This window comes from Octopus sinensis, linkage group LG10 (genome assembly GCF_006345805.1).
Source record: "Octopus sinensis linkage group LG10, ASM634580v1, whole genome shotgun sequence".
Taxonomy (NCBI): Eukaryota; Metazoa; Mollusca; class Cephalopoda; order Octopoda; family Octopodidae; genus Octopus; species Octopus sinensis.
In genome coordinates, this window is record NC_043006.1 from 24,609,408 (window position 1) to 24,636,479 (window position 27,072).

Genomic DNA, 27,072 nt, shown 5'->3' on the forward strand with positions numbered 1-27,072 from the left:
GCCCCCGTGCCGGTAGCATGTAAAAGCACCATCCGTTCGTGGCCGTTGCCCGCCTCGTCTGGCTCCCGTGCCGGTGGCACGTAAAAAGCACCATCCGATCATGGCCGTTGCCAGCCTCGCCTGGCCCCCGTGCCAGTGGCACGTAAAAAGCACCATCCATCCGTGGCCGTTTGCCAGCTCCGTCTGGTACCTGTGCGGGTGGCACATAAAAAGCACCCACTACACTCACGGAGTGGTTGGCATTAGGAAGGACATCCAGCCGTAGAAACACTGATGCAGCTTTCTGGCTTCACAGACCCCAGTTGAACCGTCCAACCCATGCTAGCATGGAAAGCGGACGCTAAATGATGATGATGATGATGATATGTGTGTGTGTGTGTGTGTGTATATGTATATTTATATATGTGTGTGTGTATATATATATATCAGCAAAGTCATGGAACAGATAGTCAGAGGGAAACTAATTGCATTCCTTGAAGAAAATAACTTGCTGAGTGATACCCAGCATGGTTTTCGACCAGGTAGGAGCTGCCTGACCCAGCTCTTCCAACATTATGACGGGGTGTTGAAGCAGTTACTCAACAAATCAAATGTGGACGTAATATACCTTGATTTTGCAAAAGCTTTTGACAAGGTGGATCATGGTATGATATGCCACAAACTGCATGACCTTGGCATAGCTGGAAAACTTGGAGAGTGGTTACATGACTTCCTGAAAGAGGTCATTAGGCAGTAGTGGCTAATGGAGTCACCTCTATGAACACACAAATAGTGAGCGGTGTTCCAGAGGGCACAGTCTTGGGACTACTGCTTTTTATAGTGGCATCTCAGATATGCCCTCAAATGCCTGGGTAGCCACTCTGGCAAGCTATGCAGATGATATGAAAGTCTTGCAGAAAATACAGAACCCCAGCGATGTTGCACACCTTCAGCAGAAGTTGGACTCAATTTACAGATGGGCTGAGGATAATAATATTAGACTCACTTCAACATTTAAATTTAATTTGTCAAAATATTTTCGTCGCTTTGAGACTGTGACCTGTTCACTGACAAAATTTCATGCTGCATCTCCAAAATAAAATTAAGTAAAATAAAATTCCACACACGCAAACAAAATAACTGTATATTAACTATACAAGTAGAAAAGAAAGTCTTCTCCACACACATGTATATGTGTTTGCACACACTCTCTTCACAGAGACCTATAAAACAAAGGAACTGATAGAATGGAAGAAAGGAAATACTGTTAGGTTCTGGTTACATTTCCTTTAAAACTTCCTTCTGAAAGTTGTTCACATTTTTGTTGTTCTACCAACCAACACATAATTGGACTAGGGGAATAAAGGGGTGTAAACTTCTGGTCAGGTCAATTCTGCAGACTAACCTACATTACTTTCATTATATATGATAACTGAATAAGCAAACTAGAATGAGCTAATTGTAAAAGCCAAAAATAGTAAAAATCAACATCAAATGTAAGACAACTTTTTCAACAGACATCCATCAAAATGCTAAATAGTAAGAAATTATATATCAAAATAAGAAGCATTGTTGAGGGAGAGAGAGACAATAACAGTTAGAATACAAATAAATGTCAGGTAAATGTTTTGGCTTGTGTAGTTAAACTGAACCAAACAATAGAATACATAAATAAATAAAATAAACAAGCAAAGGTAAGAAGTAGGGACTAAAAAACTATGGAATGGACAGGGCAGCATATAATGTTAATCATAGATGAACAAGTTTAGCTATGTCATGATCAAATTTCAAACAAAATGAATTTCATGTTGTATATCTCTACTAATAATATCAACATAGTTGAGTGGTCTTTGTTCTTTAGTATAGTATAGAAGTCTTCAAAATAGAAGATCTCATATGACAATATTAGAGATGGGTGCAATGTGTCCTTAAATCACCTCTTTTATTTTGTACTCATGCCATGAGATGCTTTGAGCCCTCACAAGAAGACTGGTGAATGTACCATCAAGACAATATAATTTTAGTAAAATAAGATGTTTACTTGTATTTTAAACTCGTAATGAATGAACTACTAAACAATTTTAGACATTAGAAATACTAAAATACCATTATATGCTTAAACTATCTAATAGTCTACTACATGGGTGTTTGGAAGATAATCTAACAAATATTCTTTTAAAGTAACTATTCCAATAATTACTTTATCAGTCAAAAATTCTATTGTGGGTTTAACAATATTTCATTTGAGAGTTTTATTGAAATATGAATACATAATATTATCAGTTCTCCAGGTGAACCAAAGTTGTGCTCTGGAAGATTGGTATCAAAAAAGGGTTTAAGGTGTTAGGGTAGAGACAAAGCAAAATACTGTGATATGGTCATGTGATAAGAAAATCAGAAATTAGAACAATGCTTTCATATTAGGTAAAGAAGAGAAGAATGATGTTGTATAACAAATGACTTTCACCAAGGATTTACATGTTGAAACAAAATAATTCAGCTACAATGGAGAATCAAACAGAATTATAAAAACTAGTAGGACCTGTGGAAATTCCACAGTGTAATTTAGCATATTTGAAAACATCAATATATTAAACACAAGGAATTTTTTTAAAATTCCCTTGAAATCCAGCCATTTAATTAAACACGTACTTATAAATATAATCAAATGAACTTAGAAAATATTGCTTATTTACTTTCTTTTAATATGTTTGGCAGATATAGTGTGTTTTATAGTGTAAGGAAAAGGAGAGAGAGTGAGACAGGCAGACAGATTAAGCTAGACTTTTCGCTGTCCAACCACCAAGGTTCAGTTAAAGTTATTTACCAACTGAGATTATTTTCATTTCAGTTACATATTTATTTGTTTATCTATTAATATATCTCTGTATCTGCATATCTGTTAACTTACCTACGTACCTATCTAACTATGTAGCTAGCTAGCTAGCTAGACAGATAGATAGGTAAACCAAACTGCAAAAAAGAAAAATCAATAATGGTAATGCCCAAGCATGGTCGCAACCTTTGATCTGGAACATGTTAATGATAAAACTGTAACATCCACAGCTATTTGCTAAGATTATTTCACTCTGATTTAACCATCTATAAAAAATATTTTAATGCATAAATTTATAGATAGATCTTTTACATTGTTTCACTATGTAAAACATTTCAACTGTGCCCACGATTTGTACATACAAATGCAGAATAATAGACCTTCACCCTCTCTCTTAGTTTACTCTTCTCCCCAAGTATATATATATATATATACTTGTCCATTTGATTTAATACTTCCGCTGGTTTAAGTGTAACATGTGAACAAAATAGATAGGAATGCAGGAACGCACAGAATAATATTATAGATGATAGTATGGCTATGTAATATGAATGGAAGGTAACAATTAAGAGAGAAAAAGTGCTGTATATTCTGAGTGGAGAACACATTTGGTTGAGGATGGTCAAAGTAGATTCATGATAGTGTGATGAAATCTCAGTGATAGTGAAGGACTAAATCAATGTTGATATAATATAGGGTCTAGCTCTCCAACCCATGCTAGCAGAGAATGTCAAATAGGCACAGGCGTAACTGTGTAGTAAAGAAGCTTGGTTATCAACTTCATGGTTTGTGGTTCAGTCCCACTGTGTGGTACCTTGGGCAAGTGTCTTCTACTATAGACTCAGGCTGACCAAAGTCTTATGAGTAGATTTGGTAGTAGGAAACTGAAAGAAGCTCATCGTATATATGTGTGTGTCTTTGTGTCTGTGTTTGTCTTCCCCCACACCACTTGACAATCAGTGCTAATGTGTTTGTATCCCTATAACCTAGCAGTTTGTCAAAATAGACTGATAGAATAAGTACCAGGCTTTAAAAAGACTAAGGTCAATACACTCAACTAAAAATTCTCCAAGGCGATACCCAAGCATGGCTGCAGTCTATTGACTGAAACAAGTAAAAGATAAAAGATAAGAAAATAGCTAAACAAAGAAGAAAAGTAGTGAAACTTAGCCTACTTGTTATATTTTTATGAGAATAATTATTATGAACGATTATTTGCACATTTATTCTTAACATGTCTAGGTAGGTTCAGAAGCAAAATATGAAGGTCAATGTGATTTACACCATAGGAGAATATCCTCTCACTTTTACAAAAGTGTGTTTAACACACTAGGCTCAGTGGACACCAGTGTTTTGATATGTTGTGTCTCATCAACCAGGATTTTGAGCTGAATGTGTTGAATACACTGTCTTCATAAAAGAGAGAACTTATTCTCCCATGATGTACACTACAGCAACCACCATATTTTGCATTTGAATCTGCCAAGATGTGTTAAGAATAAATATGCAAATGATGGTTCCAGATCTTGCTGTACATGGTGCAAATAACGATTTTTTTAATGATTATAAAGATTATCATTTACCAGGAAAATCTTTAAAAAATCAATATTAAATATATTTTCCCAAAATCTATCAATATCACCAATGTAGAACTTATAATCAATGCTTCATCAATTTCAAATAACACAAAATCACAAAATACTTCTAACCAATATATATATATATACAACATGATTTTAAAAAAAGTCTAACTGAAGATAACTTACAAAAAAATAAGTAGAAACATCAAACAAAACTATCAAGACTTTTAAATTACGCATAAAGGTTTCATAGGTTTAAAAGTTATATAAATTTCATTGAAATTTATTCTAAAAGATATACAAATATCTTTATGGTTAAATTTATCATTTACTCTAATTCAACTATTTGTATGTCTGGGAGACCACAGCATTCCTACAGCTGATGCTGCTAATCCTTGTAATGACAGAGTGGTGAAGAAGTTTGTGAAACTTTGATCTTGTAGACTGACCATAGTACTGAGGCAAGAAGACCAGACATGATTACAGAGGACAAAATAAACAGTGTAAGGTCAGATTTCACAATTCCTTATAATAGCGAGTCAATACAAAAAAAAATTGAAAAAAATTGAGAAATATCAGCATCTAACCAGAGAGCTGAGGAGACTGTGAAACACCAAGACAACAATTACTCCTATAGCAATTGGTACACCTAGCACAACACCTAGAAAGCAAGAAACACTGAAAGAAATTAGAATTGAAATTTGCATTGTCAACCTGTAAGAATCCTAAGAAAGATTCTTGAGATTTGAGGTGACTTGTTGTCACCTAGCCTCAAAATAAAATAACTGCTAACTAAATTAAGACTAGAGAAATAATAATGATGATAATGATGATAGCAATAGCAATTATTGTTGTTGTTATTGCTAGCAATCAGAGTGTTTAGTAACATCTTTTCATGTTCTGGGTTCAAAAGAAAAATTGAGTTTTTGATTTTCATTCTTTAGGAGTTCATGAAATAAGTTCTGGTCAATCATCATCATCATCAACATCACTATTTTAATGTCCACTTTCTTTGTGCTTGCATGGGTTGGTTTGAAATTGCTGAGACAGATTTTCTACTGTCTGAAGCCCTTCCTGTTGCCAACACTCACCTGTTTCCAAGTAAAGTAATATTTCTTTGTGGGTAAACATTTTCTTAGAAGAATAGAAACAAAGTACACAGATTGTATTACAGTGTCACTCGTTTACAACCATTATGCAATGTCAAGATAAGGAAATACAAACCATTTCAGTTTCATGTAAAAAGTACCCATTTTGGCGACACATAAAAAGCACCCAGTACACTCTGAAAAGTGGTTAGCATTAGGAAGGGCATCCAGCTATGGAAACCATGCCAAAACAGACAAGTGGAGCCTGGGCAGCTCCTGTCAAACTGTCCAATCCATGCTAGCATGGAAAACAGACTTTAAATGATGATGATGACAAGGAAAATACAGACATGGGCAGTGGACAACAGAATTAGCTTAGAAGTGAATAAAATGCACTAAAGTATTTCGTAATATCTCTTAACACTGTGAGTTTAACTTCCAAGGTTGGCACTACCTTTATCTCTCCAGGAGTTAATAAAAAATAAGTATCAGTCTAGTATTGGAGTTGCTTTACTAACTAGCATTCCATATCACCCCACCAAATCATGGCTTGATGTGTATGTTATTTCACAGTAAACATTTGAGTACAATGCTACATTATGGACAGAGAACTAAACATAAAAAAAAATAATATCTAAAGGACAGAGTGTAAAATGTATCGGTAATTAACAGAGATAGAGGTACCACTTAAATAAATAATGCAAAATAGGATGTTATATCAAAGATATAATTGCGAATAGTGTTTTATAAAGAACAAAGTATAAAATGTGACATATTAATAAGCAGCTATGACATTAGTGAAATATTTACAAGTATGATTTAAGTTATTTCTATTCATAAATAGTCACAATATTATAGATTATAATACCATGTTGACATGCTACTACAGATTTTTCAGCATTTTCATCAACAAAAACCAGTTTTGAAATTAAATTTATAGTTGGTCAACCTAAATTGAATGTTTACATTTTTAAAAGCGAAATATAAATAGCCCTTCTTAGGAGAGAGAATTAAGATGTTATGTTTTCATTTTTGAAAAAAACAAAACAAAACAAAGAAATACAAAAAGAAATACCACAATTGCATTGAAAAATATATTTCAGAAATATACACATATTAAAGAACTTCAAACAAATTTCAAATATTTTTCAAGAAATACTATAAAGAATATATCTTTGAAGTCAGAATTTCTGATGATAATAATAATAATACTATTAGCATAAAAAATTCCAAAAGATGAAACAAAATACTTCGAACATTTTAGACACAAACGACATGGAATGCTGCATATCCAAAAGTGCTTTATAAAGGAAAATAAAAGAAATAGTACAATTGACACTGATCTCATAGCATACAATGAACACAAGATAGAAAAAAAATAGTAAGATACAATAAATATATACATAAATGTATACATACATACATACATATATATATATATATATATATATATATATATATATATATATATATATATATATAAGCAACAAGAATGACTCCAATAATTTGGTACGATCGTTTCGTACTACATCATTTTATTAAATGTTGTAAGTGTTACAACAGTTTTAAAATGCTGAGCACTCATCAGCCAATAATAGAGGTTTTCCATTAATACAAAAATTTTCATATCAAGTGGCAACATTATAGAGCAGGTAGATACATAGACAAAGATGTGGATTTAAATTTTAAGAACATTTGAGGTAGTGGAGCCCATCAACTGACTGACTAAGATTCAGTTGTTCCAGACTACTGAATAATTGGCTGATGAGTGCTCAGCATTTTAAAACTGTTGTAATACTTACATTTAATAAAATGTAGTACGAAACGATCGTACCAAATTACTGGAGTCATTCTTGTTGCTTATTTTGATTATATATATACATAGCAAACAAGTAGCAAATATGTCCAAGTATCAATGCATTACGCCCATTTTCAAGTGGTTCAATTACATCAATTTGAAAGAAACTGTTTGCCTCAGATGCAGACGATCATATAAATTTCTAATACAAAGGATAAACCATTTTTTAGCACAATTTACATCAATGCTAGAAACCAAAACACTTACATTGCTTCCCTTTGCTATGCTTGTAGCAGAATGAATTTAGGGAAAGAATGTATTTCTAAAGCCTACTATAATGTAGAGAGTAACAGAGGAAAATCTAATTTAATTTATTTATAAATTCATTGTGGATAAATTTTATCATGACCACCATATCATTATACTTAGGAAAGGCCTTACGAACATTCTCTTATATATCAAAGTACCCCATTTTCCTTTATATTGTTCAAAACTTCTTTGCTAAATTTTCAATATGATAAATTGGCTGTTATGAAACACCTTGTAACCCTTGGTTCTAATTCCCACCTGTAGAACTTATTTTGATCTCTTTTGTTCTCCACTTTATTTCACTTATATTTGATAATCTAGGTATGTACTAGCAACCCCTGCCCTTCCACCTTATAGTTATCACCTCTACTCCATCAGTCATTCTCTTACTAGCAGCTCTGAGACGTATACTTTTATGTACCTAAAGCTAGATATATCGTCTCAGTAAAATAAGGTTTGAGGAGAATATCTCACATTAATTAATTTATCCCGATCAACTGGAACTCAACTGTCAATTTCCAATGGGTTTAACTCTAAAGGGTTGTAAACTATATGCTGTATGATATAAATAAAATATAGGTGAATATCTAATATCTCACCATTCCTTTTTCTTGATATCCAGTATTTTACTCAGCTACTCTCATATACATATCTTTATATATATATATCTTTATACATACATATATATGATAGATCGTTAGCTCCTACATACATTTTTTTCTCTCCTTGTTTTTTTCTGTGTATCTTTCTGTCGAAGAGCGCAGGCTCTAAATGTAAAAGACTTTTTCTATTTATATTCCTGACCGCTATACTAATACATTTGTTTGTTTGTACTCCACCTACCTTCGTCTTATGTTTATTTTCGTAAACTTTCCCGTTATATATATATAAATATAGTGCTTGGTCACTTCAAACGAACTTTTGCATTGGTGCTGAGAGAGTTCGATGCAGCTGCCCTCATCTGCACCTCCTGCCATGAAGTTGGTTCATCTGGGACACCTGACAGGAAGAGATCCAGTTTTATTTTAAAGACATCGGCATCCACCCCATGCAGGTCTCTTAGGTTCTTCGGGAGAATATTGAAGAGCTGTGGGCCTCTGAAGCCCAGGCTATCACAGTATCTTGTCCTACATCTTGATGGCAAATTTGGAGTCCTTGGCACTATGCAGTGGCACCCAGTTCTAGCATTTGTGTAACTCTCGATGCCAAAGTTTGGGACAAGTCCTTCTAGGATCTTCCAGATGTATATTATGGCATATCTTTCTCGCCTACGCCCTAAGGAATAGTCTTAATCTCTTGAGTCTTTCCCAGTAGCTTATATGCTGTACAGAGGTTATCTTCTTAATGTAGCTTCATTGGATCGCCTCAAGTTCTATAATTAACTTGACACTGGATGGTGATGAAAGAGCCAAAAAAGAAGTAAAAGGAGGAAAAACTAAAAGAAAAACAAAAGATGAAACAGCCAAAGAAGGAAAAACTAAAACAAAACCAAAAGATGAAAGAGCCAAGGATAGAAGCAAACCTGACTATCCATATACCAAAAAGGATAGAAAGAGACAGCGCACACGAATGTGTAAATTCTACCTGAAAGGTGTCTGCTGGCATGGAGAGGAAGGTGCAGGCTGCCGTTTTGCACACCAAAGACCCTGCCACATAAACATGAAACAGGGCAGAAACCAACTGCCAAAAGGAAAAGGAATGGACCACGCACCACCTGCCCCAAAAACGGAGGTACGCAGATGTAGTGCATGCTACAAACCACCAACATGTTATTGAAAGGGCAGCTGCAGAACAAGAATCTTTTTTGTGCATGGCACAAAAGATTGTACAACAGCTAACCTGGCTCCATCAAACTCAAACTCGCAGATGGGACTATCCACAATACACAAGAATGCCACAGCAAATAGACCCAAGGTGGACACCACTGGCGACAGCACACACATCACCTCGATGCTCCTACTGAACATCAGAGGACTGCTAACACTCAGTAACAGGACAAAAATCCCTTTCTTAAGAGACCTTGTTGCATGCAATCAAGCCTTATGCATAGTACTTACGGAAACACACCTGAAACCAGACATAGTAGATGCGGAAATACACATACCACATAATGTTGTACTACAGACTGACAGAAAAGAAAGGACTCATGGAGGAGTTGCTATGTACATCCGAGAGGACCTCACACCACAGGTCCTTTTGTCATACTCAAATTCAGTGTGTGACACACTAATTGTACATTTAAGGCAACTTGGTGTAGTTATATGTGCTGCATATCGCCCTCCAGATGCTCCAAGCCATGTAGGCAAGTTTGATGACTGCCTTATAAAAATTGAAGACGTTCTAGTTACATTAGAACAACACATAAGTGTACTTCTTATGGGAGACTTCAATCAGCCCAATGTCAGATGGCCCAAGGGCCTTTCTCTCCCAGGAATAACACGATGCGAACGAGGACAGGCGAGGTCCCTCCTGAACCTCATCAACACTCTGTACATGGAGCAAATAATACTCCAACCAACCAGGGCAGGTAACATACTGGATCTCTGCTTCACAAATAATATGGATCTCATCCATAATGTGAAAGTGACACCGACACTACTCTCGGATCACAACATGGTAGAGCTGACCATGTACAGGCCAAAGGAAAGCATGGACATGCAGTCTACAAGAAACTCTCAGAATCTGTCCAGCTTGAACTTCCATAAGGCAAGCTGGAAACAAATTGAGAAAGAGATCCTCAAACAAAACTGGCCTGAACGTCTCTCCTCGCCAGACATCGACATGAAACTTCAACAATTCATGTCTGTAATGCAAGCCATATGCTACAAATGTGTCCCAGAGAGAAAGGCCACTGTACACAAGAACAAAATCCCCAGAGAGAGGAAAATTCTAATGAGACGGCGTACAAAAGTTTCAAATCACCTAAACAAACAAATTGAAAGCAGTGAAAAGTCCCGCCTGAAAATAAAACTGTTGGAAATTGAAAAATGTCTGCAACTCTCCCATGAAAAAGAAAGAGCAGACAAAGGAGCCTGGGCTATAGACAACATAAAATCTAACCCCAGAGCTTTCTACAGGTATGCCAAAGAAACAGCTACGGTGCACTGTAGGATAGGGCCACTCCTCGAAAAGGATGGCACACTCACAGGAAATCCAATGAGGATAAGTGAAATACTAAATGAGCAATTCAAGAGTATTTTCACTCCACCCCTAGGGCATTTTCAAGTCAGCAATCCTGTCTTGAATTCCTCCGTTATTGCCTGAAGGACTATGATAAATAGGAGGGGGCTGAGGATTGAACCCTGGTGGACCCCTACCTCTACCCGGAATTCTTCACTGTACTCGTTGACCCTGTCAAAGGCTTTCTCCATGTCAACGAAAGCCAGGTACAGAGGTTTATCTTTGGCTAGGTATTTCTCCTGCAGCTGTCTTACCAGGAATATAGCATCAGTGGTGCTTTTCCCTGGCACGAACCCAAACTGCATCTCATCTAAACTAACTCTTTCTAATTAGTTGGGCTATGACCCTCTCCATGACCTTCATTACTTGATCCAGCAATTTGATACCTCTGTAATTATTTGTATCTAGAGCGTCATCTTTGTAGCAGTTGACTATTATACTTCTACACCAGTCATTGGGTATGACTCCTTCGTGTATCACCTGGTTAACTATACAGGTGACTAGGCTATAGCCGACACTGCCAGATATTTTGTGCATCTCTGCAGTGATTCCTGATGGGCCGGGGGCTTTCCCTGCCTTCATACTCTTGATTGCTTTAACTACCAAGGTACCGTCAATTCGGATAGCTGGTCCCTCTGTTGGGTCGACATTCGGCAAACTCTTTCTCCCATTCATTCTCTTTACTGAGCAACCTTTCATGGTGGCGTCTCCAAACCTCTCTCTTGGCAGCCTCATTTAGTGCAAGTGAACCATCATCCATATGGATACATTTCTCTCCTACCACATCACGATTCTCTCTCACACACTGTCTTGCAACAAGAAATACTTCAAGTCTTTGATCCTCATGGCGCAGAACATTGGCATATTATTTCTTATCTGCTTCCCCTCTGGCAGTCTGATACAATTCCCTGCTACCACCGTTCTTCCAGTCCTTCCAAATCTGCTTCTTTTCTCTAATAGCCCTGTCAACTACATTGTTCCACCACCATGTTATTTTGGGTCGAGAAGGGACTTTGCACCATCCAGACATCTGGTCAGTGGCCCTCAGCAGGTTGTCCCGTTGAAACCTCCAGTTGTCTTCTACATTGTGTGAAGCTATATCCCCTTCTAGGCTTTGAGTAATATGTCTCTAAATCTCTGTCCATTTGCAGGATCTTTATACATATATATAAGTATATATCATCATCATCATCATCGTTTAACATCTGCTTTCCATGCTGGCATGGGTTGGATGGTTTGACTGAGGACTGGTGAGCCAGAAGGCTGCACCAGGCTCAATTTGATCTGGCAAAGTTTCTACAGCTGGATGCCCTTCCTAACGCCAACCACTCCAAGAGTGTAGTGGGTGCTTTTACACGCTAGTAGCATGTGGGCCCATCAGGCGGTTCTGGTAACGACCACACTCAAAAGGTGTTGTTTCACGAGCTTCCTGCATAGGAACCAGTCTGGCAGCACTGGCAATGACCACATTCAAATGTTGCTTTACATGTGCCATTAAGGTGATTCTGGCAACGAACACGCTCGAATGGTGCTTTTTATGTGCCACCAGCATGGGAGCCAGTCCATGGTGTTGGCAACGATCATGCTCAGATGTGCTTTTAACGTTCCACTGGCACGGTACTGTCATCGGCCACGTCAACAATTTTGATTTCATACATACATATACATGCATATATACATATACATACATACATATAGATACATATACATACATACACACATACATTTATATATATATATATATACAAATATATATATATATATATATATATATATATATATATATATATATATACACACACACACACACACACATTCACAGAATGATCTCCTCTTTGGATATGTACAAGAAATACACATACACACGTGCATGTGTGTATGTATGCATATTTGTATATATAAAAACAAAAGGAATATTTGAATAAATTTTCTTTACATTCATGAAGCAACTTACATATTGAAAGGATAAGCATTGACATTTGGATGGTAAGGAATTAAACAACACCTAAAATAAACTGAATTCCACAAAAACACAATAAGACACAAAATAAAGACACTTAGCACAAGATAGAAAAAGAAACTAGCATGACTGCTTAAATGTTTGTGCATGTAGAATGGAGGTTATGGAATTCACCTGTTGATGAATTTGTGGCCTTATTCCGCTGGATAGGAACAACTGTAGCCACCAGATTTCCATATCGATTGGGTTCTAAATGGCGATGGGGAGGAAGTGTAAGATATGACTGCAAAACTCTCCGTTCCATAGTGGGGCTCCATCTCCTTCTTGAAAAGAGTGCTGTACAATAGAAAAAGATATTTCATCTCCATTGACTTATAAATGAATATGTTGGCAACATTTCACCAAATTGATACTAAGAATAATACCTGGGTCTGTGTGAAAGTGTATATATGTGAATGTTTGTGAGCAGCAATACAATATTCTTCACATGTTGAAAACAGTTACTTAGTGATGAGAAAATGAGAAAATTGTCAAGGTATTTGGTGAAATACATCTCAGAAACTACAAGAAAGATAGAAAACAATTCACTTTTAATAGAGAAACGGCCAATTGAATTTTTTTTTTTTTAAAGTATAAGAAAATCTTTGGAATGTGCTATCTTCAAATGAACCTGGAGTGAAATGAAAACATCTCAATAATAAATAAAAAGAAAAGATATCAAAATCTCTCTCTCTCTCTCATATTGGTATTTTTTCATTTATTTATTTCCTTTATTCTCTTGTCTGAGAATAATTTGTTGATAATAGAGTATATACATTTGGTCTATTTGCATGTTATTGACATATCAATGAAGTTATATAACCTGTTTGCAGATTTATTTCATAAATTGATTATGTTTCAACTCAGAATGTCTTAGGAAGTGAATGAACATGATGGTTTTGCATATATTGCATAACTTTAAATAAGGTATGGAATCAACAATATTCATTTCATAACATTGATGTGACTTCTCTTTTCCTCACTCAAATAATTATTTATAGATATATGTTAGGTTCTCCAGAAAGTTATGCATGTTTTTAAGCTAAATCTTTTAATGCTTCACTGAACACATTTGAAATGTAACACAGTTGCTTCAAGTAGTAGTGCATATCTTCTTCGTTCCTGACTAAAAATAGATTTATCTTTCATTCCGGTTATCCTTTATTGACATTTGAAATGGATAACCAAAAATTTCATATTTGCGTTATAATGCTTTGCTTTTCTAAAAAAAGAGAAAATACTGCAAAGACTTGCAAAAACATTTGTGAAGCTTATGGTGATGATGCTTAGGTGAATCAACTGTTCAAAGGTGGTTTGCAAAATTTAAAGCTGCATAGTTTAGCTTGGAAGATAACAGTCACAGTGGAAGACCTTCAAAGCTGGATGAAGATGTTTTGAAGGCAAAAATCAAAGAAAACTCAAATATCACAACTAGAGAACTTGCAGAGGAATTGGAAGTTTCTAAAAGTACAGCTCATGAACACCTAGTGAAGCTAGGATGCATTTCTCACTATAATGTATGGGTCCCTCACAAACTCTCAGAAAAGAAATGCTTGGACTGGTATTCCATTTGTGATATGCTTTTGAAACAGAATGAAAGCATATCTTCTTTTGATACAACTTGTGACTGGAGATGGAAAATGGATTGTGTACAAAAATGCAGTGTGAAAAAGATCCTGGAGTTTAAGTAAGGGTCCTCCAAAACAGCAACCAAAGATGAATATGCATGCCAAAAAAGTTATGCTTTGTGTTTGGTGGGATCATAAAGGCATTATTTATTATGAGATTCTCCCACAAAATCAGATCATTAATTCTGATGTGCACTGTCACCAGCTGGATAATTTGAACCAAAAAAAATCAAAGAATTGAGGCCAGAGATTGCCAACAGGAAAGGGATAGTGTTCCAAGACAATACCCAACCATATGTGTCTTTGGCTAACCAAACAAAGTTACATGAACCTCGCTGGGATCTCTTACCCAATCCACCATATTCTCCTGATATTGCACCATCTGACTACCACTTGTTTTTGTCTCTACAGAACGCGTTGCAAAGAAAAACATTTAAGGATTTAGATGGAGTCAAAATGTAACTAGATAACTTTTTTCTTCAAAACTAGTCAAATTTTATGCTGATGGATATTTAAATTGTCTGATAGATGGGCAAAGGTCATTAATAATAATGGAAATTATTTCATTGAATTAAATTTATTGAAAAGTCAATTACTTATATCCCTTTTTGCATATTAAAAAATGCTCAGAACTTTCCAGACAACTTTATAAAATACACACACACACACACACACAGGTATAGATATATATGTAATATGTTGTTTGACTATGAAATATATGCCTTTTGTCAATTAATTTTTCAAACAACATAGGTATGTAACACTTCAGCCTGAAGCTTGCTCAGAGGTTCTTAATGAAACTAGCAAATTTATAATACATCCCTTTATACAGGAGTATATCTACGACTAGACCTTGTAGTTAACATGATTTAATGCTGCAAAATTATAACCAAATCCTTTAGTAATTATCTAATTATTGAAATAACAAAATAAAAATGTTAATAACCTTACTAAGCACAATTAGTGTGCAAAAGAATAAATATTTATGTAAAAATGTAATAAGCAATGTTACCTTTTTTAAGGCTAGTGAGGTATCACTTAATAACTGATCAGTTCTAATGAGCTTTTCCTAACCTTAATGCCTGTTCCAGATAGTAAGTGAACTAAAATAACCAGAATAAAGTCCTTGTTCAAAAATACAATAAATACTCTGCAGTAAACTGGATCTAATTTTGCAACTAATCACCACAGACTGTACATACTTAAGAGTATGACAGATGTAGACAGCTATGAGTGGATCAGAATTATATCCAAACATGACACCCAAATTGTTTATAATTTTATTTGTAACACTTTTTCTATATATGTAAAAACTTTATCATCTGGCCAAGTCAGTTTGAGATTACTGTACTATGCTGATGTAGTTTTACAAACAGATTGAAGCACTTCCATAATTGTCTATTGTCTGCAAACAAAAATCCATCTCTTTTCCTTTATATGTGTAAATTAATAGGCAGGACTGTGTGGTAAGAAGCTCGCTTACCAACCACATGGTTCTGGGTTCAGTTCCACTATGTGGCACCTTGGGCAAGTGTCTTCTACTATAGCCTTGGACTGACCAAAGCCTCATGGGTGCATTTGGTAGACGGAAACTGAAAGAAGCCCATCATATATATATATATATATATATATGTATGTATGTATGTATGTATGTATGTAGATATTTATGTGTGTGTGTGTGTTTGATCTGTGTTTGTCTCCCCACCATCATCGCTTCACAACTGATGTTGGTGTGTTTATATCCCCCCGTAACTTAGCAGTTTGGCAAAAAAGACCAATAGAATAATTACCAGGCTTACAAAGAATAAGTCCTGGGATCAATTTCTTCAACTAAAATCCTTTAAGATAGTGCTCCAGCATAGCCACAGTCAAATGACTGGAACAAGTAAAAGAATATATTGAAATTATCTACCTGTCAAATTTTGCAATTTGCTTATTTCATAAGCACAGGTATAGGAACAAGGATCAAATAGCAGAGAACTGCATATTTCTATCTTGCCATAGCAGAAGAACAACCAACAGCAGAATGTATGAAAAGGGATAACACCACCAACCATGATCCTATAGCAATGGCATCAATTATGTGTCCCCATTTATTTTAATTGCAATATATAAAAAAAAAAGACAAGTTCATTAAACTCGTGCATGCCATGTGACTGGCAGTCTTTAATTATTTAAACAAATGTACAACATTTGTTAGGAGCTCAATACATGACACTACCCTCTTTTTTTGAGAGCTGTTAACAACTGCCGATACATTTCTGCTTTCTTTCTCCAGTCAAGAGGGAAATTTCAATTAAGAATTACTTGCATACAGTATTCAGTATATTCCCTTGCTTAAAAGATGCCTCTGTTGGTTGATTCTTGCTCAAAACATGTCTACTGGTTAAGCCACACACTGAAAACCACAAGGTAAACATAGTCATGAGCCCAATTCCACTGGACATCTGCAATTGGAAGTGTAGGCAGCTTGCAAAATCACTTCTTGATTATTTTCAAAATTAATTTCAATGCACAAGTCGTGTAGTTTATTAGTAATATGCTTACAAAAGGGGGAGACACTAAAAAACACACTCAACACTAGAACAAAAGAAAAAGATAACACAATGTGAATGGGTTATTTGAATAACAAAAACTTTCTGATAGTGTCAAATACACTATTTTAACATTTTTAATCATGTGCTTTCTGTACGTTAAAGACAAAGACAACAGTATCAGTGGAAGATCTATATGTGGAATCCAATTAATATATTCTCTTTATAATAAAATTACAGATGTTTTGATTTGAATAGAATTATATTTAGTCTAAGTGGGACATCAAATTTTACTGATATTTTGTATGTATCTAACTCTCAAAGCAGAGAAAGTCACCATCAATGAGGTTGTGCTGAAGATATTTCAGACTGAATAACTGAAACACTGTCCTTGTGCTTTTTGAAAAGATACCAAGAGCCGATGTACTTTACTGCATCAGCTGCTATATCAATTAATATTGCATCATCTTCAAATGTTGCAGTTTTGAATTCAATTTCAAATTAGTCAGGTCATTACCTCCCTCTGGAAAGGAAGAAGTATTCTCTCTCCCTCTCTCTCTACCACTGGTCTTATGCTTCATCAAAAAACATCAATAGTATTGGAACTTGTCCAACTTGATATAAAATAATGACATATGAGATGCTATTATTGATATTTCTTTTCAAGTTGAAAAGACATTTCAGAAAGGAAAATACATTTTAATATTCAGTTTTACAAATAAAAACCATTGAGTTTTTCCTACATTTTCTATAACTATTGAACATAAAGTAAAAAATTAAAATGAAAAGTGATCTGACTGTTCTATTACTGATAGAAAATGTTTTTTATTTTCAGTTCTGGCCTTAATTTTGAGACAACTTTCTACATCCAGTTCTATGGTGCCAGCCATACATAATGCTGACTCCCCCAATCTCCATCACATACACATCATTATCATCATCACTTAACGTCTGTTTTCCATGCTAGCATGGGTTGGACGGTCCGACCAGGGTCTGGGAAGCCAGGAGGCTGCACCAGGCTCCAGTCTGATCTGGCAGTGTTTCTACAGCTGGATGCCCTTCCTAACGCCAATCACTCCATGAGTGTAGTGGGTGTTTTTACGTGCCACTGGCACAGGTGCCAGGAGAGGCTGGCAACGGCCACGATCGGTTGGTGCTTTTTACGTGCCACTGGCACGGAAGCCAGTAAAGGCGGCGCTGGCATCGGCCATGTTTGGAGGGTGCTTTTTACGTGCCACCGGCACAGGTATCACAATTACAATTTCCATTTGATTTTTATTTCATGTTGATGTACTTGACTCAATAGGTCGCCCTACGATACAAGGTAAGCACAGAAGGCCGTCCTGCGATCCAAGGCACTTTGGATGGGCTGGGGCTGCTATGTGAAGCTGGTGCAGGAAACAGCCATGAACTCATGTTATTTGTTGGTTCTTCGCAGTCACAGCATATCTCCAGAGGTCTCAGTCTTTTGTCATTGCCTCTGTGAGGCCCAACGTTTGATGGTCATGCTTGACCACCTCATCCCATGTCTTCCTGGGTCTACCTCTACCCCGAATTCCTTCAACTGTTTGGGAGTGGCACTTCTTCACACATCTTTCCTCATCCATCCGTAGTACATGACCATGCCAGCGCAAACGTCTCTCTTGCACACCACATCCAATGCTTCTTATGTCCAGCATTTCTCTCAGGGCGCTTACACTCTGTCGTGTGTGCACACTAACATTACACATCCAGCTTCTAGTTTCTCCCCCTGGAGTGGGATGGAATCTGTTTTCTGAGTGTCTGCGGCACACGAAAGCTAAGTTCTCGGTTAATTTTCCTTTGATGTTGCTGCACCTCTAATGCGTCCATAGCTTACACTGGGTACATCTTATGGAGTTTCTACCTACACCTTTTCTACAGATCGAGCAGGGCCACCTACCTGAGGGTGTGTGTGATGAGTTTACCTTCCTACTTACTATAACTTTGGTCTTTGCTACATTGACTCTAAGGCCTTTTGATTCTAAACCTAGCTTCCACACCCGAAATTTCTTTTCTAGTTCTGGTAGTGATTCTGCTGAGGGCCAGTTCATCAGCATAGAGGAGCTCCCAGGGACAACCCGTCTTGAATTCCTCTGTTATTGCCTGAAAAAATACACATTATATGGTTTTGTTATTCTCCTGTAGAATAACTAACTTTAAGAAATCTTCCTGTTTCTCTGTCCAGATTTTACTAAGCTAATTGGATGTGGTAGATAACAACTTGCACAAATATGTAATCGGGCATCTATCTTTCCTTCACGAAAACTTCAATATTAGCTTTGAAGATCTTTTGGCTTTAAATATCTCAATTTTTGTGGTCTCTCTTCACACAATGAACGATATACTTGTGAGGCAACGATAGATGATAATCTGCACAAACTGTCTGAAAACAACTGGGTTGAGGCTTGGTTGAATTATTCTCACAAATATCCAAAGCTGTTTGAACAGGTCAAGCCTTTTATCATAAATCTCTCGACATCCTACTTGGCTGAAAAGGGATTTTCCCTTGTCATCCACTTGTTCATGAAGTAGCGGAAGCATTTGAACCTTGATAACAATGCTGATTTGAGAATTCACTTGAGCCAAAATGAGCCAAGGATTTTTCAGCTTGTGGATAAAAAGCAAGCCCAAGGATCTCACTGAAGGTTTGACGTTTTTCCCGACGACTTGTCGCTGACATTTTTAAGTTAATTCAATTTGCTATATTCCCTCAAACGTTTACACAACCTTTTGTACTGATCCCACTTCACTCCTCACATTTTTTTAATTTACCCTTCACATTGTTATATTTTAACTGTACAGCTTTTTTCAGTTCTATATTTAAGAGATGAGGAATTATGTACATTATTTACATTCAACGGATATTTGTCCTCATCTCATTTGTTGTTAACACAATGTTTTGGCTGATATACCCGCCAGCCTTCTTTAGGTGTCTTGGGGAAATTTCAAACCTGGGTTCTCATTCCTAAGGTATTTTTCGATGTTATTATTATTATTATTGTTCAGGTCACTGCTTGGAATCGCCATATAACAACAGGCATATGGCATAGTGGTTAAGAACGTGGGGCTACTAACCCCAAGATTCCAAGTTCAATTCCAAGCAGTGACCTGAACAATAATAATAATAATAATAATAATAATAATAATAATAATAATAACAACAACAACAACAACAACATCGAAAAATACCTTAGGAATGAGAACCCAGGTTCGAAATTTCCCCAAGACACCTGATGAAGGCTGGAGGATATATCAGCTGAAACATTGTGTTAACAACAAACAAGATGAGGACAAATATCTGTCGAATGTAAATAACATACAGCTTTTTTACTGAATAAAAGGGGATGTTTTCCATGACTTAGTAACCTTTTTTATTTGATTCTATCAAATAAAGCTCATGTGCATTTGCAAATTGGTTTTGTTATTGGTGAATCATGTGCATCTGCAAATTGGTTTTGTTATTGGTGTTCTGTTATTTGTTCTCTGTGATGTCTCTTACAAGAACAAAAAAGGAACTTTCATTGCAAAGTGAAAATGATACTAATATTTACGAGTAGCAGTTCTTTTATAATAAATTTAAAATTTGAAGTGGTCCACAGGAAAAAATTACTTATTTTGGTAGTCCACAGTAAAAAAAGGTTGGGAACCCCTGATCTTTGTTCATGCCCATGTTTCACTGTCATATAATAGCACAGATTTGACAGTTGCAAGGAATAGCTTGATTTTGATTCACTTGGGCAATTTGGAGTTCTTTAGTTTCTGACAAGCTGTCCATGCTTGTACCTTCCTGATCTTGATATCTACTTCTGAACTGCTCCACCAACCACCTAAGTACTTGAAGTTTTCAACAACATTCAATTTGAAACTACTTAACCCTTTAGCGTTTAAACTGGCCAAATCCAGCCCAATATATTCTACATGTTTTATATTCAAACTGGCGATATCCAGCCTCTCACACCTAACCTACATTGACATTCTAAAAATAAACAATCATATCATTGAAACCTCAAAGCTATGAGATAATGCATGATTAACCCTATCGTTACCAAACCGCCCAAAGCCGCCCGAAAAAAATTTTGGTTAATGTGACCAAACCGCCCAAAGCCGCCCGAATTTACCTATTCGTATTTAAATGAGAATATCAGAGCAAATCTCTTTAGTACATTCATGAAAACACGTATTATACTTCGTAAACAGTTCAACTACTGTTTTGTACAATAATCGAAGTGTAATTTTAATTCCGTGAATTTTGAGAGATTTTTTTCCGAAACCCAGTACATTCTGTAAAGTGGTTGGCATTAGGAAGGGCATCCAGCTGTAGAAACCAAGCCAAAAGACTATGGAACTTAGTGCACAACTCCTACTCAACTCCCATTCCCCAGCTTTGCCAACTCCTATCAAGCTCTCCAACCCATCCCAGCATGGAAAATGGAAGCTAAATGTTGTTGATGATGATGATGATATCAGTAGTATTAGTGACACTAGAATGTGCCACAGAAATAAAAGGCTGAGTTTAGGTTTGTTGGAAAAATAAATTTCATAAATCAGTCCATAAAATGACCAAATAAGTCATATCTTCACAGCATTATAATGTAAATGTATTTGTGTTGGAATGGACAATAGCAAACATACTACAGTTGTCTGTACAAAATACACATCAAATAAAGCTGGTTGACCTAGTGATTTGTTTAACAAGACAATTTCATATTACAAGCTATTTATTGGAAAACCATTGTATGTTGGAAATACAGCCAAAAGCAACTTTAGAATTTTAATCAATAATAAAGCAATAAATAAGTTTCTTTTTCTGTTATAGGTTCCTTTAATATCTCAGGCTTTAAAAAAAAATTATTCTTTGTTTATTATTGCTTCAGTGATAGTAAAAAGTAAAATTTTTCTTCATATATATATATATAGGACAATAACAATAATAATCCTTTCTACAATAGGCACAAGGCCTGAAATTTTTTGTGGGGAGGCAAGTCAATTACATCAACCCTGGTGCTTAACTGGTACTTGCTTCATCAAACCTAAAAGGATGAAAGGCAATGTTGACCTTGGCAGAATTTGAACACAGAATGTAAAGATGAGTGAAATGCTGCTAAGCATTTTTATCAACATGCTAACAATTTCTCCAGCTTGCCACCTTAATAATAATAATGATTTCTATTATTTTCCAGAATGACGGATGAGTGAGACACTATATAATAAATGTATTATATGATTACCACCAAATGTGCATAAGAGAAAGTTAGCAACCCACTATTGAACTAATTCAATGATTTTGTTATATAAGGTTATATCAGAGCTGCTTGATCACTATTTTAATTTATGGCTTACTACAAAGTGATGGGGATGGAGTATAAAAAGTTTTCCAAGAATGTGTTTGTTTTTTCATGACAATAAACAAAAGAATATATAACGACAAATATATACTGATTTCTTTGATGTACTTATTGAGCCATACTATTGCAAAATAATAATAATAATAATAATAATCCTTTCTACTAAAGGCACAAGGCCTGAAATTTTGAGGAGGAGTTAGGTCAATTACAATGACCCCAAATCAACCCCCAGTGCTCAACTGGTACTTATTTTATCAACCCTGAAAGAATGAAAGGCAAAGTCAACTTCAGCAGAATTTGAATTCTGAATGTAAGACGGACAAAACACTGCTAAGCATTTCGCCCAGCATGCTAATGATTCTGCTAGCTTGCTGCCTTAATAATAATAATAGACAATACGAAGAGCACAATGTGATTGCAATTGATGTTTTATTGGTTTGAACAATATTTTGACAGCTTGCCTGTCTTTGTCAAGTTCAAAATGAAAAGCGATACATAGAAATTCAAATTCAAACATTTGAACAAGGGCAAACTGCGTTCCCATTTTGATAGAATGACATTATCAGTCTTCAACTTTCAATTTTACAACTGGCAAAAGAAAAAAAGAATATTTAATCAAGCAGTTTTGTGTAAATATGATGATGATGATATTCCCCTGTCATTTTGTACAATCGTTCAGGGCATGATGTTAATAACTCACATATTTCTCCTCATGCATTTTGAGGACTGAAAGTGTAGCAAATTGAGAATATTTTAAGTACTTTCAAATCTTTTTCAAAATTGCAGACATCTGATGTAAAATGTTGGGCAAGTTCTGTCAAACTACTGTTATTGTGCCTGACATCATATCTGTGCCCACTGAATCTTTTGCTAAACTGTTCTGTTGTACAACCAACATAAATCAAGTTGTGTTTGGAGCATTCTGTTGCAAACACCAAATGGGAATCTCTGCACATCCCACCTTTTATATAAATCATAACATTTCTGTTATGATACCTAATGGAATTGACTTGCCACATGTTGTTACACAATGAACAGGGCTTAACTCTCTTGCAGCTGTGTGACTTGCAACCAAGAACAATGACACACACACACACACACACATATGCATATATAAGGATACACATCATAGAACAGAATGGAAGAACAGCAAGAGCAAACACAAAGATGGAAAGTGTTGCTGAGGAAGTCACAGATGTGTGACTAAAGATTTCCAGGCACTGTTCTTATTCCAGACATGAGTTCGAATAAGAATAGTGATAAGCAAGTGAAGAATGAATATACAGTGCCTGTGTTTATTTTGAAAAAAAAAAGACTATCCTAAAATACAATATCTATTTCAACACATGACTTCACATATGGAATCTTGCAACACAAATTTGTAAACATGTGTGTGTGTGTGTGTGTATATATATATATATATATATATATATATATATATATATATATATATATATATATATATATGAAATAAAATTTTATTAGTCATATTTAGCCAGTAATTTTTTTACTGCTTTATAAAAGCAAGTTCTTATAACATAATTGCATTTCATCTTACAGCTCTATTTTATGTTTTCCACTATTAATGTTGAAGCTTCCTTCATATTGCATGCCTCGCCAGCATTACTGCCATATGCATACATAGGAATATATGATACAATATCAAATCAATGTAAAACATATATATATATATATATATATATTATATATATATATATATTTAAAATTTATAATCAAAATGGCTTTTAATCATATTAAAATATTACTCAAAACACGCACATAAACACACACACACTAATTTTTTTTAATTATTGATATGTTAGCAAGAATATTTACAAATGCTAGTAAAGTTTAAGGGAAATAATTGCTAGACAGAAGACACAGACAACTAGAATTGATTGAAAGCTATTGAGAACAGAATGAAAATAATTATTTAGTTGGATTTGAACACAGATTCCTCATTAAACAATATCAGATTTAACTGTAGTGATGAGGGAATATCATTCACATGAAACATTATTTTCTGAAAATACCAGGAAAATGTTTTGGCCCTCTTTAACGTAGCATGCTACATTGAAAGTGCAGTTCACTAGAAATAAAATATACTAATTGCTGTGAAACTATGAATAACGCCTATCTCACCCTCTATTGCCATTATCAAGAAGAAGGAGGAGGAAGGGGAGGACAATGACAACAACCCTGCAAACAGAAATTATACACTTTGAAAGAAACTATTTTCTCTTAACTAAGATTCTTTCAAATTCCAGTCCCAGCCTATTCCATCTAGATGCTATATTTCTATTGGTTGCCTTTGAACAAACAATTCTGTCCCTTATAAAGGAATAAAATGAGTGACAGTGAAACAAATTAATAAAAGTACAATACATTAAAAGCTGCAATCGGAAGAAACTAGTGATCCTCTTTATTAACAACAATTAATCCATAAGAGAATTTTATAAGTTCAATTGCTGTGAAGTTATTGAAAATCCTCATCATCATCATCATTGTCGTTTAACATCCGCTTTCCATGCTGACATGGGTTGGACGGTTTTTATAAAAAAAAAAGGAGACAGAAAAAGATGGAGAGAAAGAAAAAAGGTTTTTTACATTTTATGTCATAGTGCATGAAGGAGTGCTTCATTGATTTCTGTCACAGTACATGAAGTTCTTCCTTGCTGGTCACTGGTTTAAAATTTGAAATATTTTAAGTTGAAATTGTTTAGAATATATATATATATATTTTTTTTTTTATGGGAAAGGATCAAATTTTTATTGGTTGTGAATCTGATGATGTTTATTATTCTCATGGATGTTTTGGTCAAATAGTTTTGTTTTGGCAAAGTCCAGCTTTCTACTTGGTTGACTTTCTGATGATGTTATTTGTTTGTCAAATGTTTTCATTCCTTGTTGACTACAGTAAAGGATCAAGTTCTGATTGGTTGTAAATTATGTGATGTCATTTGTTTTGGTCAAATATTTTTTGCTTTGGCAAAGTTCAGTTGACTTCCCCATGAAATCATTTGTTTGTGGAATATTTTTATTCCCTGTTGACCAGTAGGGGGTCCAGTGCTCCACGCTCTGGTTGGTTGATTTTCTGTTAAAGTCATTTTGATGTTGTCAAAGAATTTGGTAATCTGTTTTTGTCTGATGATCATCAAGCATTCAATGTTTGTTTTTTCCAGGCGGTCTGGTTTTGACCAGAAAAAAAATCTCATTGGTTTAGTCTGAGATAACATCAACAACTGATATTTGAGATATAGTGTAAAATAGTTTGGAGTTGGAGTTTCAAATCCCTGATAACAACAGAATTCTATGGCTGTTCTTCCTCTTTACACTTAATAACAGGCCTTAAAACTGTTTGTGTAGTAGTCTGCATGTCCCCCCTCCCTCTCTCCCTCATACATATGCACAAAAAAACATAGAGCAAGAACATTTACAAATATGATGCTGCCTGTGCAGCACCACTTAAAAAGTATCCAATCCAGAAAGGCATCCAGCTGTAAAAATCATGCCAAAACTGACCTCATCTGTGCTGGTACCACATAAAAACACTCAGCCTACTCTGTGGAGTGGTTGGTGTTAGGAAGGGCATCAAGCCGTAAAAACCATGCCAAAACAGACACAGAAATATGTTGAAGACTTCTGCCTGGCCAGTTCCGGTCAAACCATCCAAACCATACCAGCATAGAAGGAGGACGTTTAACGATGATGATGATGATGATCTTAAATACAGGCATGGTGTGTGGTTAAAATCACTTCCCATCCCAGTGTGATACCTTCAGCAAGTGAACATTTTATAGCCCAGTGTCAACCAACAGACACACACACACACACACACACTGCATGCATATTGACACACTACCACTTCAGTTGTCACTGTCTGAGCAAGATGTAATGTTTACACTCCTTCTTCACTTTATAAATTAGTTACACTGTGCCTTCAAAGACAAATGAAATTTTTTTTAAATCCCTTTCTAGTAAAACAGATGGGAGAGGCAATAGGAAGTGCATCTAGCTATAAAACCCTGCCTCAAATATATCACCATCCAACACATATTTGCATATGAACAAATGAAAGTTTCAACTCAGCTTTGAGAAAGCGGGAAAAACCTCATCGAAATAAAACTCCAGAAGAAAACCAAAACTTTCAGATAGGGACTGTCAGACTCTTACACAAATTGTTAGAAAGGATCACAAAAGTACAGCTCCCAAAATTACTGCAGAGCTTAATGACCACCTTGAGAACCCAGTTTCCACAAAAACTGTTTGATGGGAGTTGCACAAAGCTGCAATCAGAAAACCACTACTTTCAAAAACAAACATTGCAAAGCATTTGGAGTGGAGTAAAAACGTACAGAATTCTGACCACCAGCAGAGTATATGTGTGGACACAGCCAAAAGAAGCATTTGACCCAGACTGCCTTAAAAATGGAGGAGGATCTGTGATGATCTGGAGGGCTATATCTTGGAAATCCACCGGCCCAAAGCATTTTATCTGATCGAATTCATCCTATAGTTGCAGAACTGTTTCAAAAGGGAAACACAATCTTTCAGGATAATAATGCACCAATTCACACAGCTAAAGTTGTTACTGAACAGCACAATGAACATTCTAGTGAAGTTGAACATCTTATCTGGCCACCACAGTCCCCAGATCTCAATATTATTAAACAAGTAAGGAGTCGATATTCTCCACCATCATCACTACAAGAATTGGGGACTGTTTTAGCTGAAGAATGGACAAAAATTCCTTTGGAAACAATTCAAACTTTGTG

The 27,072-nt window shown here is 35.6% G+C and overlaps 1 protein-coding gene across 8 annotated transcripts in view; it reads right to left on the bottom strand.

Annotated features, from left to right (window-relative positions):
* The window catches only part of LOC115216500 (phosphatase and actin regulator 1), a 343,004-nt gene that overhangs the window by 302,283 nt on the left and 13,649 nt on the right, over positions 1-27,072 (bottom strand). The window contains exon 2 of one of the 8 annotated variants that reach the window (XM_036506363.1): positions 12,905-13,066. The exons of 6 other annotated variants lie outside the window; for them this stretch is intronic. In XM_036506363.1, the coding sequence (XP_036362256.1) occupies positions 12,905-12,967 (63 nt within the window). In that variant the 5' untranslated portion in view covers positions 12,968-13,066. Of the gene's footprint in view, positions 1-12,904; positions 13,067-27,072 lie in introns of those variants that run through there. One more of the 8 variants, XM_036506372.1, reaches the window with a different exon arrangement.